This window comes from Octodon degus, unplaced genomic scaffold, assembly GCF_000260255.1.
Source record: "Octodon degus isolate 3935 unplaced genomic scaffold, OctDeg1.0 scaffold00157, whole genome shotgun sequence".
Classification (NCBI taxonomy): Eukaryota; Metazoa; Chordata; class Mammalia; order Rodentia; family Octodontidae; genus Octodon; species Octodon degus.
Genome location: NW_004524733.1, coordinates 6,160,599 through 6,177,314, shown reverse-complemented (window position 1 = coordinate 6,177,314; position 16,716 = coordinate 6,160,599). Strand labels below are relative to the sequence as shown.

Here is a 16,716-nt window from a genome sequence, read left to right as displayed (position 1 = left end):
TGTGGTGCTGGGGGATTGAACCGCGGTCCCTGATGCTTTTGCTAAGCTTGTTCCAAGTAGGTGCTTTAGACCACTGAGCCATCTCTCCAGCCCAGCTGATGCATTTTTAAGTGACAAGGTGAATTGCTACTAGAATTTATCAAATAAAATAATGGATATAGGGCCGGGGAGATAGCTCAGTAGAATAAGCACCTGCCTGGCTAGTGGAAGGTCCTGAATTCAATCCCCGGGACTGTACAAAAAAAAAGTTTAAAAAAAATGGACATTCCCAGAAAAAAATTTCCATTTTATAGAAAAGCACAAAGCCAAAATTATCAGTGACGGAGGCAGGACAAGATATTTTGAATTCTTTATTTTTGTCCTGTCCTGTGGTCCAGCTGCCATCAGACCTCCACTAGGTGAGATGTGAGTATGCATAGAGTTTATCATCAAGAAATGATTCACTTACTCGAACACCTGGCAGACCTGGTAAACCTGATATTCCATCCTTGCCTGGGGCTCCTTTTATACCAGGGAATCCCTGGTGGCCAGGATCACCCTTGTCCCCTCGCACTCCTGATCCTCTACTGACAGTAGGTTCACCCTTCTTTCCTTTGACACCCGGGAAGCCTTGAGGTCCAAATGAACCCTGATAAAGAGACAAAGAAGACACGGATACAAAATGCACATTCATCTGTATAGCCTTTTCTTGTTAAGTTCCATTATTTGAATATTATAGGTGTATAAACTCAGCAAAATATTCTAAAAGAGTCCAGTAGCCCATAATAGTATTGGGTCTTCTGCTTCACTGGCAATGTCAGAAATTGTTAACCTGAGTCCCCTACAGCTCAACATAACAGCATGGCTTTATTTCCTATATTTCATTTTTATACTTTTCTTCTGGATGGTTAAGACCAAGGTAAAGCACGACCTATGCAACAAGAGTTGTAGCTTTTGGGTCTGATAAGGTCAGTGAAATCCCCTCAGGATTTTTCCTGAGATCCTGTACCTCAGATTGTAGAACCTTTGTCAATGTCAGCCATGTGGATGAGTCATGGCCATTGCTTGGCCAATGTGCTCTCTGTGAAAGCCTGAGAGAATGTTTTCTCTCCATGTGACTCTCCTTAGGCACACTCTACATCATCAATCACTTTCCTCTTTGGCCCCATAATCTCCTTGATCAGAAAATTTGGGACACTACCGAGTTACATGACATTTCAGTACAAGTTCTCATATGTCCTGAGTCTTATTTGACCTTTGAAGGCTAGGGCCAAAATGTTGGCTTTCCTTGCGGCCCTCCTTTTTCTCAAATTTTGGTCTGCAAACTTAGGTTGTTAACCATCCATAAGACAAGCTTATTGTTATTACCATACAACTTAGGCCATTAAGCTTAACCTCACTATCTGTCTGCATATCAAACATCTTAGGCATAAGATGAACAGGTATTTTTCATCAAGTATTGATATGTTGAACTTAAGTCCCTACAGAATATAATAAAAAACATTTAAAAATAGAATATATTTTAAAAATAGGCATAAAAAATTATATACTTCTCATGTTAATTTGAGCAACAGATTTGATGATAAAAATAGATAATATATCAACCATTGTTAATCAGCTATTCTTGTTTGGAAATCTGTAGCATATGTATTGTTGTATGATACCCTGTTTCTGTCTCTGTTGCTGATTGTGTTCTTAATTTTGCTATTTTTCAAAATAAAATAAAATAAAATTAAGAAATAAAATAATTTAATTTAAAAAAAGAGATAAAGAAGAAAACTCAGAAGATACAGACTTCATAGAATTCTGGAATATAGCAAAGGTATGACCTAAAGAAGGTGCTTGGGTATACTTTGGCACTGTTCTGAGCACTTGATCATGTTATCATCTTGGGAAATAATTTCCACTCTCTTATCCTTTCTAAACTTTGAAATCTTTTCATTGTTCTTTTTGAGATAGAATTTTGCCGTACAGTTCAGGTTGGACTTGAGCTCACTTTGTAGCCCAGGCTGGCCTTGAATTTACAGGGATTTTCCTGCCTCATCCTCCCAAGCATTGGGACTACAGGCATGCAACACCACACCAATTTGAAATCTTTAAGGACTGAAAGCTCATCTTAATGTCTATCTAATATTCAGGGCTCAGCATACTGTAGATAAATTAAAGACTTTTTTGTGGAAGAAAGTGGGAAGATAGGACAGAATATAAGCAGAAAGGGACTTTAGAGACCATCTAGGCAGACTGTATGTTACAATAAAAAATGTGAAGCTTTGTGCTATTTGTATCTATCTTTTATGTGCTTTAGGACAAGGAGTAAGGGACCCTTGGATGCTACCATTGCTCCCTCTTAGCCAAAGTTTGCAAGACTTACTGGATTCCCTTCTGGGCCCTGTGCACCTTCAGAGCCTGGATCTCCTCTGGTTCCTTTAAGGCCTGGAAAACCCATGACACCTTTTGGCCCAGGCAAGCCCGGTTCCCCGTGTGGTCCAGTTTTGGGGACACCACCATCACAAGCACAAAATCCCAAGTCCCCTGAGGAAAAACAGACAATATAAAATAAAGTGGGTCTTTTTTTATAAGAAGAAAAACCTGACAGTAGTTATTTATTACTTGGAGGGAATCAAAAAGGCTGAAGAGAAGAGTCTCAAATGAACACTTTCAGAGTATCTTTCATTACTATGGGATGACAGATGGACATCAGTGTGTCTAATGTGTGGCCAGAGTATACTACTGACTTACACCTAACCAACTGAGCATAGCATCTAAGCCATTCAAATATTCTTTTCACCAAAATGCCTTTTCACCTGATTCTTGGATGTATGCTGTGGATACCAGCAAAGTACCTTTTTTTTTTTTTTTTGGTGGAACCAGGGATTGAACTGAGGCCCTTGCACTTGCCAGGGAAGTGCTTATTTCACTGAGCCATTTCCCCAGCTGCTCCCCAGCAAAGTACCTTTGAGAACATATCAAGAATCACTAGCATACAGCTCAGCCATCTACTTACTTTTCCCATTTTGTGGTCTGGAGGATAAGAATTAGTAATAACACAAGTGCCTATGAGTTTCTCTAAGATTCTGAAAGAATCTTTTTTTTAGTAAACTGATAACCCCCCAAACTCTGAGACAACACTATTTTTCAGATCAGGACATGTTGAGCTTAAGTGCTCTGAAATCTGAAATACTTTGGATTTTAGGGTTTTGATTAGGAATGTTCAACTAGTAAAGTCTACCCAAATATTCCAAAGTCTGAAAAATATGAAATCTGAAACACTTCTGGTTCCAAACATTTTGGATGAATGATATTCCACATGGGTGGTATTCCAGCATGGGTCACCTGTGATATCTATTTATAAGGCAGAATTCTGAGCCCCAACCTAATCCTAATCAATCAGATTCTCAGAAAGCCAAACCCAAGAATTTAATTTCTTAACAATTTCACTTAGCGGGTATTTATGTATGATGAAGCTTGAAGATTACTCTCACTATTCTGGACTTAAAGAAAACCTTTAGGGCCCATGGCCATGCAGTGTGGGTAACAGTATAGTTGTCTCTGTTTTACAAATGATAATGATATTGAGAAAGACACCAGCTCTGTGGTCAGTCAGGAAAGGGACAAAATTAACATTCTGAGTCTAGCCTTGCAATTTTATGTCCTTTCTTGTTTCGTCTTTGTTATGATGGTTTGGATAGAGAATGTTTCCTAAAATCTCATGTACTCACAGGTAAGGCTTCTAGAAAGTGATTGAAACATGGGGTGATATAGCTGACTTGTTGTTAGGAGGGGAGGTCTGCTCTGAAAAGACAGCTCACTGGGAATGTGGCCCAGGAGGGGTGTTTCCATCCCAGTTCCTCTCTTCTCTCTGTGTGTTTTCTGGCTGCCAGGAACTGAGCAGCTTTTCTCCACAGAATACTCATGTTATTTCATCTTGGGGCCTTCCAATCATGAGCTGTAATGGGGAGCCAAAATAAATATCTTCTCCTTTGACTTGTGAGTATCAGTATTTGCCCCAGTAGTAAGGAAAGTGACCAACACAGTCTTACTTGAATTTGAGTATCAAAGATCAAGATTCCTGAATTTTTTGAACTATGTCAAGATCTGAGAGTCTAAAACATCACTGCTTCCATGCTTAGTGACATTTTATGACAGGGCAATGACAAAGGAGAGTAGTAAGTTAGAATTTGTCTGTTTGAGGCTGAGAAGAGCCATCAATTCCTGGAAAGAGGAAGAAAGATCTCAGATAACCCAAGCCCCTAAGCCAGTGGTGGTGAATCAATGCACACATGACACAGCAGGCTGGTATCTTTGTAAGCTATAAAAGGTTCTCCATCACTGTGAGGCCATCTCTAGACCTCTCTTCAGTCAGTAGTTTCACCTGTCTTCCCACCCTGGCTGGGCTGTAGCCATCAGTAGTTGTCTTATTTGAACACCTCCCTCTCAGAGAAAGGAATGCAGAAGCACCCAAAGGCAGTCAGAAGATGGAGGGAAGCAGTACAGTGCTGATTGGCTCTTCCACATCAGGGAAGACTTGAGTTGTTTTCTTGGAGCAGGTGGTGGATTTTTTAGAGTTTCAGGTCCAAATGTGTTCACAATGCTTTGATTTATGCTGAACGTGATAACAGGTGCTTTTCAGCCTTGGCCTTGCAAACAGGGAAGAGCTGTGCTGGCTAACACCCTAGGCTACCAGCAACAGCATCTGTAGGTGCAGGGAATAGGAAGAGCAGCCTGCCAGCCACTTTGTCCTCTGTGACCTCAAGTTCCAGCCTTAGACTTATTTATAGCACTTCCAAGAATCCTATAATTTAATCTTCTTTCAGAAGCCAAGATTCCTTACATTTGGGTTCCCAAGGCTTCTGGTTCACTCATCCCCCACAGAGTCTTTTCTATGAAGTTTGAGGTATAAAAAAATTCAAAAGGACACAAGCACCTTTTACTCCTTTGCGGCCTAGGTTTCCTTTTAGACCTTTTTCTCCTGGGAGACCAGGAAATCCTGGCCCTGTGCCATATAGAGTTCCAATCTTAGATGGTGGACCTGCTGGAAAAAGAAATGTGAAAGATCATCAGCTCTCAACTAGCATAGTAGCTCAATCATGAAGGTCTGAGTCCTCGTGTCTCATCACCCAGAGGAGAGACAAAAATACCAAGAGCCTAGACAATTCTTTGTTGTCTCACCTCACTCTACTACTTATAAAATGTCTAATGTGTTCCAGGCACTGAACTAGACACTGGACATTCAGGGATGAGCAAAGTAGCTTCAGTAATTTATTAATCCCAATATTTATCCCAGAAAGCACCCCTTATGACAAAGGATGGAAGAGGTATAAACTGCCATGGTAAGGGGATTTAGGATACATGCTGGGGAATATTTCCAGCCATTGTTTCAGAATCTAGACTCTCATATTCAGGAATAATATTTGAGATGAACAAGTCCTTGGAGGTTTATTTATTTGGCACTGCAGATAGAATCCAGGGTTTGTGCATCTGGGGCAAATGCTCTACCCTTGAACTCAAGCCCTGGGCCTCCATGTAGGTTTTTGGGTAGCTACCTTGAGGAAACAGGAATGATTTCTCTCTTAGATGCTCAGTACCCTGACTCCCATTTGAGCCCTCCACTCTAGGGGAAGCTCAAAAGAGCCAGTGCTGCCTCTGCAGGTGCTGAAAAACCCCAGGCCTAGGAACTGAGAGGTGAAAGGTTAAAAGAAATGGCTACAGAAACGGAAGGGCATTAGGTGGTGTTTGATCATTATGATGGCCCTTACTTTCTTGTTCTTTGATGAAGAACACATCGCTGGGTAGCTGACACCAGTAGAAGCAGGGCTTACGCAGAGAATAAAGAGGGTTTTTAAAAAGACACTTTGTGGCATACTCATATATCCTGGATGAACTGTTTCTTCTATGAGAAGCTCCCTCAAAAATAATGGCATATCTGTACTATGAACCACAACTCAGTTTCAGGACAAAAGAAAAAATGAACAACTTACCAGATGGGCCTGGAAGACCTGGTAGGCCTGGTAAACCAATTTTACCAGGAAGGCCAGCTCCTCCAATTGTTGTACGTCCTGGGTTTCCTCGGTCCCCCTTCAGGCCTGGAAGTCCCTGAGGCCCTATGGCACCTGGCACACCTGAAAACATAAACCAACACAAAGATGTTCATATCACCCTATTCCTAAGGACCACTCTGATCAGTGATATGTGTGAGAAGGATCTCAAAGGAAGAATGTGGGAAACCATTTGCCTCTCTTACACTGAAGTTAGAAAGTTCCTTAGGGTTAGCTAGCCGGAACCTATTAGGAAACAGAGGCCACAAGGAGAAAGGAAACCCAATCAGAGACACAGTGTCTTAGTGGCAAACTCAATAGGAAAATCCAGATTTCTAGTCTCCAACTCCTTGATCTTTTTTCACCTTGGTGCTTGGCCAGAGGTACCTTTTCCAACTGGCTACTTTAAAAACAGATATGCTTAAGCCTCTTTAAAGAGGCTCATCTACAAGAAATTTAGGAACCAGAGACTTTAAAAGTAATGCCTGAGCTTTTAGGTTTAGGATAGCCCCACCTCTAGATTCTGGCATGGTCTTTCCCTACTTTCTACTATAGAATAACATGAGAATGCCCCTCTGATGATTGGGTCAAGGATGTCATCCATAGGATCCTGGGACCATTTAGTGCCTCACTTAAGGTGAGACTGCAGGTCTGGTTATAAATTAGACCTTGGGTTTTCATTATACCCTCTTGGAGGGTATATTAGCTATGATAGCACATTTACAGAAGAAAGACAGGGCTCCAGCTGCCCAATACAGATTTCAGGTAGCTGAAAACCTCAGTGAAAGTCTGGAATTGTCTGTCCAGCTATGACACAGCATTTGAGTCAAAGGAAAACTCAAGTAGGACTCACATACTAAAGAACTATTCCCACCTACATTATCATTAGGCTAGCAGTGGGAGAATCTATCTATAGGTATAGCAAGAAATGCTAGGAACAAGAATGGATAGAGGACTGATAGGTGCAAAGGATGAGTTGGTTTGTTTTACCTGGTAATGCTGGAAGGCCAGGCATACCAGAAGGGCCACGCTGGCCCTGGATGCCTTCATCTCCTTTAAAGCCTACTTGTCCTGGCATACCAGGGTCTCCAGGATAACCTGAAATTATGATGAAAAAAAAGTAGTAAACACAGTGGAGAGACACAGTGCCACAAAATTCCCAAGAGGTGATCCAGAGAGTTGTTCTCGTGCTACAAAACTCTTTCTTGCCCTTTCTAGGTCTACCAAATGCTAATATTGATACTGGCCCTATAGGAAAGGGTCCACTAGTATTCAGAATTGGTCTGGTCAAGGCTTTCCTTTCATGATAAGATTGATTAAGTCCTAGGAAAGATATTTTTACTACTACTAATAGATAATATTTATCATTTGGGTTAAAAACTTGAAGTCCACTGTTTATGTTATCCACATAAGTTTCCTGGGAGTGGGACACAGGAAGCCACTGACAACTATTTATTAATCAGACAGGGCAGATACCCAATATAATGAGAGGAGAGGAATAAGTTCAGGAAACTCAGGTGGAAGAAACACTACAGTAAAAGCTTTTGGTCAAGCAAGAAGCAGCTGGAGACACCAGGAATCTGGGTCCTTGGAGAAGACAAGGGGGAAGAGTTGGGTATGCAGAGTAACTAGGTAAGGAGAAAATAGCACGATTGTTCTAAGTACCATACTGTTAAAGGCTCTCAACAACTTTTCCCACTAATCAAAGGTAATTTCCCATTTCCTAAAAGATTCTCAAGCTCGAACATGCATGAGATCATTTATTTAAGACCCTGCATATCCTGTGGTATTGGGCTGGAGCTAGTGAGACTGGGGAGGATGTTAACCTTTCCCCAAGCATAACCAGTAAAATCGTTTTTACCCAACTCAGTCCCAAGCAGATTGAAATTTTAGTCTTGATGAGCCCAATATAAGAGTGTGAGCTTGGGCTTGGCTTTTCTGCCAGAGATTGGATTCTGCTTCATTCTCCGAGTTCAGAACTCCTGAGGGGCCCTTGGGAGTTTCAGTAATCAATCCAGTGACCAACAAAGTATCTTTTTAAAATTACAAGGGATACAAAATTTAACTCCTTATCTTTTATTCTCTGGACAAATCAATGAAGAGTTGTACCTGGGATCATAGCACCATCTGCACTAGTGAAGACATCTGGACCTGGCAGGCCAATGCCACCCTTTTCACCCTGCAAAGATTATATTAAACATAAATATTTCTATGACTTCACTGTGTAAGACATATGTCTTGTCAAATACAATACCAAGAAAAATGAAAGGTTCCTTTTTCTGTGACCCTTAATTTCCAGGAAAAGCTAGTCAAGGGACTTAACAATTTCAAAATCCAACAAGTTGGAGAGGGAGACACAAGGCAGGCTAGAAGCTAGACACTCAATAGCAAGGAATCCCAGTTTTTATGTTGCAATACCAGTTATGGTTATTCTGCTTTTGAGCCTGGGAAATATAGCACAGACATATTTAAGTTGGCCATATGAAGAATTGCTAAGGAAGGAACAGAATGTCGTTTTTTCTACTCTTAGTGAGACCAGGCTTTTGCTATTGTTACTATTGATGCATGATGTTAGACACCTGAAGTCAAAGGAGTCCCTGTTTCCCAAAAGGGAGACTCAGGTACTTCACCTTTCCACCCTCTAGCCCTGGATTTTCACTTCCCAACATTACCTTAATTCCTGGGAATCCAGTAAATCCAGGAATACCTGGAGACCCCTTCTTGCCCTATGACAGAAACATAGTTACTGCTAAATTCAAGAAAGGCTTGTTTTAGGATTAGGCCAGGGAAAAATAGCACAGGAAGTTCAACTGGCTTTCAGAAGGGTATGCATAGCTTTTGCCTGACTTTGGAAGTTATAAAGTCTTCCAGAAGGCAATGTGCTACTAGGTAGTCAGCCTGTATATTAGGAGGTACAAAGATCACAAGGCTAATGGGTATAAGCAGGCTGGCCTTGCTAGACCTTGCTAACATATTAAAGATGTATGACTACATTTCATGTTTGACACAGAGTGCCCAGCCTCTTGGGGGAAAACAAAAGTAGCTAATATTACAAGATTGCATTATTAAAGGAAGGTAAACATTTTTTTATTATAAATGGTGTCTCCATTTGGCCATATGAAATGAAACAAAGGGCACTTTAGATTGGCATTTTGTGTACTAAGGATTTACTGGTATTAATTCAAATACCTTTGTCCCTGAAGGACCTGGCACTCCTTCTGAACCTGTAGAACCCTGTAAAGAGAATAATCACACTTACATTAATCAACTACACTGGAAAAAGCTACTGAACTTATATAACAAAATTGCCTGACTAAGCTAGCTCTAAAACTCAGCTAAGAGAATATTTCTAGATATGGCTTAATGACTTCTTCCTAAGCACTAATGCATGAGGCTGAGTAGACATACAAAACATTTTTTTGTGGTTTTTTGAGACAGGGTCTTGCTGTATAGTTCAGGCTGTCTCTGAACTCACTATGTAGCCCAGGCTGGCCTCAAATTTGTGGCAAGCCTCCTCCCTCAGCTTCCTTAGTGGTGGGATTATAGATATATACCACCATACATGGCCATGAAATGTATTTAAAAGCTAAACAAATGAAAATATTTTAAGTAGTAGGTAGGGTTTCGTAGGAGGGTTGGTGGTACTAAGTGCATTAGTTCCAAGTCAGATTTTTTAAATAGATTATAAGAGAGTCTCTTGTCTCCCACCCCAAATATGTTTTTTTTGCTGGTGACTATGTGTTTCCAAGACAACAGAGAGGAAAACTAGAGAAAGAAATCGTGTAGTAATGGCTGAATCAGTACTCAAAAAGGCTCTGAACAGATCTTACACGCAAGCTAAAAATGCAGATTCTCTAAAATGTTACCTGTTTAAGACTCAGATTGGCTAACTGCTTGTAGCTACAGATTTGTGTCTCACTAGGAATCAGAGGGGGTTTTATTACTTCCACTCAAGGCAAGATTATTATTGGAAACTGCTGTTGCTAAACATTTTTCACTATGTTTTATAACTTTCCAGGTTTGTTTCTGTCTTATAAATATTCTTTCATTCCTAGGGCACCCTCTTGTTTACATTCCCTTGGGCTAGAATGGGATGGAAAGCGAGACAACTTTCACAATACTTTAGCCTAGAAGATAGGTATACATGAAGGCAAGGAGAGTAAATAGGCTGAACAGCTACCCTGAGTAAGTGGTACATCATTTCTTGTTCAAGGACACCACTTAGTCAAAGGAATGGAGCCAAGTGGAAAGAAGAGTCTCAGAAACCTGTCAAAGAGCTGATGAAGAGAACCAAGAGAGGTTTAGGTGGCTATCGAATTACAGAACATAAACGACTAAACAGGAAAGAAAACAGACCAAGTGACTTCACAGACTCAGGCAGGAACATTCCAAGCTCATACCCTCGGTCCTGGCAAACCCAGAATTCCTTTTTCTCCTTTTCCTCCAGTAGTCCCAAATTCCTAAAGGAAAAAAGGAAACCACAAATTGTAATATTCATTTTCTTGTAGGTCTCTTGGTTCCATGGAGAGTGGTAATTTCAAACCAGCTCCACTGTCCTGTTAAGGAGGCATATTATGCTGAGTCTCTTTTCAACGTCTGAAAAGCACATGGGGCCTGAATACAATTTGGGCCATTCGCTCAACATTCCTCTTTGTTTCTAGAAGTAATACCATTGCCATTATAACAGTATTAAGTGTTTTAGAGCATCATGAGGTTACAAAAGCAGCTGATACTAGAGAGACATTTTTTTGCATCAGGATATAACTACATATTTTCCACAAGAAGGAGTATTTCTAACAAGTCATGGTCTGGAACTCTGCAGCTTTATAGTGGGACCTTAAGGTTCTTACCTTCAGAGCACAGATGTTGGCAAAGAAAATTTAGACCTATTGTAAGAGTAAAGGAGTCAGGGATGCTTTATCAAGTGTAAACATGTGAAAAGACATTAAATGTCATAGTACACTTTTTGCTGTACTCTTAATGTGACCAGGTTCAGCTGGTGTGAGGCCAGTGCTCTAATCCCATTTGTAACACTTGTTTTTCTCTTTTATGTGCTCATTACATTTCCAATGGGTACTGAAAGCTGGCTGAATGACCCTGATTGTATAGTCCATGGGTTGATTGATTGATTGACTAATTTAGTGGGGAGGGCATATGTCTGTGAAGAGTCCAAATTCAAAGTAAGTTTGGTTCCTATTTGTTTCATCTCTTCTACATTAATACTCATGTGTCAAGTAGCTCAGCTATCATAATGAATAGAATTTCTAATTTTAAAAGACTATGAGATAAACTGAATGCAAACTTATCTGAAAGTTTACTTTCTATATTTAATTTTTTAATTTTTTAAAGAGAGTACAAAATAGTATTAAAATAGAAAAATTGCACCACCCCCAGGGTGTACTGAGATGGCAAAAGAGACTGGACACCTGCAATCCCATGTCTTGGGAGGCTGTAAATAGGTGGATCACTATGAGTCCGATCTAGTAGTGAGACCCTGAACACCCTGTAGACTCTTCCCTAAAAGGCAAAAAAAACACGTGCCTGGCCCAATATTTTTCTTACATACATAAAAAAATAACAAAAAAAAAAAAAAAAAAAAAGCCCAAGAAAAATTGCAAGTGACACAGAATTTCACTTAACAAAATAACATGAATCTTAAGGTACTTCTAAAGCATAGTGTTGTCTTCCAACTAGTTGTTCCTATTATCAGATATATGCATGCAAAATTGGAAGAAGAAAGAAAAAGATGTGTTGGAAATTAGGAAGAGAAAAAGGAGAAACAATTGAAAAAAAGGAGACAAAATCAATCATAGCTTGCTATATTTCAAATTGGAAACTAAGATATGCTGCCTCCTGGTGGAATGTGTCTATTGGCTGCTGAGGGTGAATTCTTCAAATAGCTTTTCCTTATCTGTCCATGAAAGCTGTGGCAGCTGGAGCTGCCCTAAACTCTTAAACCACTAACATTGGCTATGAAAGTTTTGCAAGCAGAAGTCGTCTATCACACTGTCTTGTTGCCCTTCAAAACATGTTACTACTGTCTGAACACATGCATGACAGCGCAGCAAACACCTGTTAAATTAAATGGAACAATAATCTAGAGAATAAAATTGTATCAGAGGATAAAGGAAAGACATCCAGGAGTTTTCTCTTAACTCTGCCTATCTTAGCCATATGTAAAAATAGGAGTGCTTTCCATTCCTTTAGGAAGCAGAGAGACTGTATTCTTGATTTCTCAGAGAGAGTCTAAGAGCTTGTGTTACATTGTTAACTAAAGTAAGTGACTGGAAAATATATAAAGGAAAAACTAAAGGAAAAACACTTGTGTGTGGATTAGGGACAATAAAACATAAATGGCTTGGGAGGACGTTGTACTATAAGCTTAGCCTGTCTTCTAGCATGGGCAGGTATTGGACAGGGACCTTACTGAACAATCCATTCTAGCAAGATGTCCTGGGACCAGCCTGTCACAGTTGGCCAGCAATGTGAGTGATCCTGCATCTTGCTTTGGCTGCTCCCATTCTCATACTTGCCTATGGCCCAGAAAGCTATCTTATAACACTAGCTCAGCTCTTTTCAGGTCTGCTGTTCTGATCGTGGGCTGCTGATACTTTTTGTATTTTAGGAAAGGGTCTACAGAGTGTTCAGAATCTCACTACTAGATCAGACTTATAGTGATCCACCTGTTTACAGCCTCCCAAGAGCTGGGATTACAGGTGCACGCACGCCATCATGCCCAGTTTCAATTGTGGTCTCAGCACCCCCTGGGGCAGGGCCGGCACAGCAGGCCCAGAGATTGAACCCTGCCCCCTGCGCCTGCCTGCAGGCACTTTAATCTGCTGAGCTATTTGACCAGCCCTCCTGATACTGTTTGGTCCTTGGGAAACTTCCTTGAAGAAGATCCCACCTACCTAACATTTCTTTCAGATCCACTCAGTCAGTCCTTCAAGGGTTCACCAGTTACTTCTCTCCCCTTCCCCTTATTTCATCTAATTTGCATTCCTCTTTGTTTACTGATACCTCAGGTTGCAGGCAAAGAGGTATACAGTTCTCTCTGAAAACCTCCATCAAATGACCTGTGACTTACAAATGCAAGTGCATTGCTGGGGACAAAAAGATGGAATGTGTAAAGCTGAGGCTGAGCCAGAAAATCAGAGATATTTGGCCACTGCTGATGAGCAAGAGAAAGAATGTGAGATGTAAATCCACCAGATTGGACACTTTATCTCCTGCAAAGAATTGGGCTTAGATAAGAAACAAACAAATGGTTAAAGGGAACATTTTGAATTCCCTAGAGATTTTCATCCTCAGGACAGCCTTGTTTTTCAGTGAGCATAGATAATTGAAAGCTGATGTGAGGGCTTTGGATTTGAGAAGTATGCTTCCTCCACAAAGTCTTGAATGTCTCACATGTTTCATCACCTTTCTTTTCATAACTTTTCTGCAGAGCACGTAAGGTACCAACAAATGTTCCAATTAAGCAGAGAGATATCACAGCAAAGGAGTTACATGATTTGGCCAGGGTTGCACATCATATCTGCGCTAAATTGAGCTGAGAACACTGGCTTCTTGCTCTCCACCTTATGAAAATATGATGTTTTGTATAAAAGGAGAAACTTTTGATGAAACATGCAGCTTTGAGTACTGTATACCTGGGGCTTCCATTTCCTACTCCCCCTCCCCATGAAACTGAAAACACTGAGCTTGAAATTGTATTGCAAGCACCAGAGTGCAAGTTCTTCTGCCAGTCTCTCTTCCATTTGCAGGACAAAAGGGAGTATGTGGAAATTGCAGTAGAGGAGATTCTCTGCAGTGGAACTGAAGAAAAGGGGAGGTTGTCAACATGACCTAGTGAATCCCCTAGCAGCAGAGGAGTTCATAAGATCTTTTCTTACAATTTTAAAGTCCAAATTTGTTGACTTGAGCCTTTTACAGCTCAGCATATTGGTATAGCTTTACTTTTTATACATTGTGGTTACACTTTTCTGCTGGATGGTTAAGACCAAGGTCAAGCAATACCTATATAACAAGAAATGTGACTTTTGTATCTGATAAGGTCAGTCAAATCCCCTCAGGACATATTCTGAAACCCTGTACCGCAGTTTGAGATCCTTTGTCAGTGTCAGCCATGTGGATGAGTCACAGCCATTGCTTGACCAATTTGCTCTCTGTGAAAGCGTGAGAGAATGTTTTCTCTCCAGGTGACTCTCCTCAGGCACACTATGCATCATCGATCACTTTCCTCTGTGGCCCCATAATCTCCTTGATCAGAAAATTTGAGAAGAAAGGTTTGTACTAATACTGTGTAGACAAGATATCATGTCGGTGTCTTGTCCTCTGAATTACTACAAAACAGCAATATGCAATGTATTAATTATTTTAACTGTCTTACTAACCTGTTTTGAAACTGTTTCATTTTTTTATTAAAATGAATAAGAATTAAAACAATAACTACAGTAACAAAAATAAAATTTAAAGTCTAAAATACCACTGCTGCTCTAAACTATCATGAACTGGACTGTAGGGGGCAGCATAGTATGGGTAAAAAGCTCTGAACTGGCTAGAAATCAACAGCGCTGAATGCCAGCCTCAGCTCTGCTAATGAGAAGCTGAACAATTCTGGAGGAGCCTCTGGATCTCTGTGGCTGTGTTTTGTGAGGGATAAACCTGGGCTTAGCTCACTTATCTCAGAGGGATGACAGGAGGTGACAAGAATCTATGTGAAATGGTCTAAAAAGAAAGGTGTTAACCTTAATCCCAAATGTGCTTGCAAAGTGCTGCCAATTAAAAATGTAACATGAGCTACTTTGTCATTTCAGTTTTCTAGTAGCCACATTATAAAAGTAAAATAAAGATTCATTTCATATTTTTTTACTTAAAGATATCTTAAATATTATCATTTTTACCTGTAAGTTAAAATTGTTACTGAGATAATTTAGGTTATTTTTTTCATATTAAGTTTTTGAGATCCAATGTGGATTCTATCATTACATTGTGTCTCATTTCAGATTAACCACATTTCAAGAAATCAGTAATCAGATGTGTGTAATGGTTACATTACTGACAGCGTGGTTTTACATTTTGTAAAGAAATTTCACATATTGTGTTTGGCTTCAGAAGAGAAGATATGATCCCTGCTGTACTGCACACATTCAGAGAGAGGTTTAACAATTTGTCAAAGTCCTAGAGCTGAAGCTGGGTCCTTAGCAAGCATATCTAACTTGTGACTTGTGGGTTGCTTTACCTCTTCTTAAAAAATATTCTAATAAAAACATAAAAAGGAATTTTGTTAGTTGTGTACATAAACTATATTATATTTTTTATATGGGGGCCAAGATAACTCTTCATTCAGTGTAGCCCATGCAAGCCAAAAGGTTGGACATGCGTAGGATGGTTGGTTGCTCTGTCTCCAACACCAAGCTTTTCTTCTTTTCTGTTCATTCACTGCAGAGCTGATTAAAATCAAGGGCACTGAACAATATTTCTCTATGTCTCTTTGCTTCAGTGGAGTAATACGGATGTTCATGGAAGCAACCTGTTCCACTGAGTCCCCAGATTCTGCTTTTTGGACACCCAGGGAAACACAAACTGTTTGAGCCAGGTAATACCACTATGCTGGCAACAGGGCCAGATCTTGTCATATATGATTCACCCATTTTCCTCCTGGTCCCTATCCTTAGTCCATGAACATCATGTTAGCTTCTGTAAAACACATTCTGTGATTTAAGATTCATTAATAAAATTTAATGTATTGGTATTGTTTGTTTTCCCATTCAAACAGAGCACCTGTAAGAATATATGGATGCATATGAAAATCCTTAATTTGAATTTTTCCTTGTACACTGATATTAAATAACTTCTGATAATTATTGATGATAATATGGCCACTATGTTTTGAAAATTCACTGTATTCTAGAAATACTGAGGTATTGATGATGAAATGACGTGTCCATTATTTGCTGTTCATTTGCCACGTTAATTGGTGAAGCTGGGTTATGGGTATAGAGCAGGATCATTATGCTATTCTCTCTGCTTTTGTATATGTTTTAAATGTTCTGTAATAAAAGGCTTAATACATTCACATTTTTAATGTATCCACTCTGGCTCATTCCCCATTTCTATGACCACAGTCCAAGACATTGGCATCTGTTTTGCTTGGACTACTGCAGTAGCCTGTGCTTGTAGCTCCAACTATCTTTGCCACTCAACAAGATTGATGTTAAAAACAGAAGTCAGAGCATTTTAATGGCTTGCTACTACCCATAAAGGCCACATGTGACTTTCTTTTTTCCCATAATATTATTGAGAAACAAATAACAATGAGACAGTTTCAAACCAAATTGATAGGACAGATTCAATAATTAACAGATTGCATACATTCTTCCTAGTGGTTAATTTCTGTACAAGATGTGGACATGATATCATATTTACAAACACTATTAGAACAAATCCCTCTATTCATTAGGACAATGTAACTATGTATCTATCTTAACCATTTTGAATACACATACAAAATGGACATTCATCTGTATCCACTTTAAAATTTTTTTTTTATTTTATTTTTTCCCATAATTTTATTGATAAACAAATAGCAATGAGACAGTTTCAAATCACATTGGTAGGACAGTTTCAATAATTAACACATTGCATACATACTTCCTAGTGGTTAATTGCTGTACAAGATGCGGACATGATATCCTAT

At 39.7% G+C, this 16,716-nt stretch overlaps 1 protein-coding gene across 4 annotated transcripts in view; it reads right to left on the bottom strand.

Moving 5' to 3' along the window:
* Col4a6 (collagen type IV alpha 6 chain) overlaps positions 1-16,716 on the bottom strand; it is a 496,212-nt gene that overhangs the window by 33,398 nt on the left and 446,098 nt on the right. The window contains exons 14-22 of one of the 4 annotated variants that reach the window (XM_023702710.1): positions 10,415-10,474; positions 9,204-9,248; positions 8,687-8,740; positions 8,124-8,193; positions 7,005-7,112; positions 5,958-6,098; positions 4,904-5,011; positions 2,351-2,511; positions 449-628 (exon numbers count right to left, since the gene is read on the bottom strand). In XM_023702710.1, coding sequence (XP_023558478.1) covers positions 449-628; positions 2,351-2,511; positions 4,904-5,011; positions 5,958-6,098; positions 7,005-7,112; positions 8,124-8,193; positions 8,687-8,740; positions 9,204-9,248; positions 10,415-10,474 — 927 coding nt within the window. The remainder of the gene's footprint in view (positions 1-448; positions 629-2,350; positions 2,512-4,903; positions 5,012-5,957; positions 6,099-7,004; positions 7,113-8,123; positions 8,194-8,686; positions 8,741-9,203; positions 9,249-10,414; positions 10,475-16,716) is intronic. The other 3 variants (XM_023702711.1, XM_023702712.1, XM_023702713.1) reach the window with 3 other exon arrangements.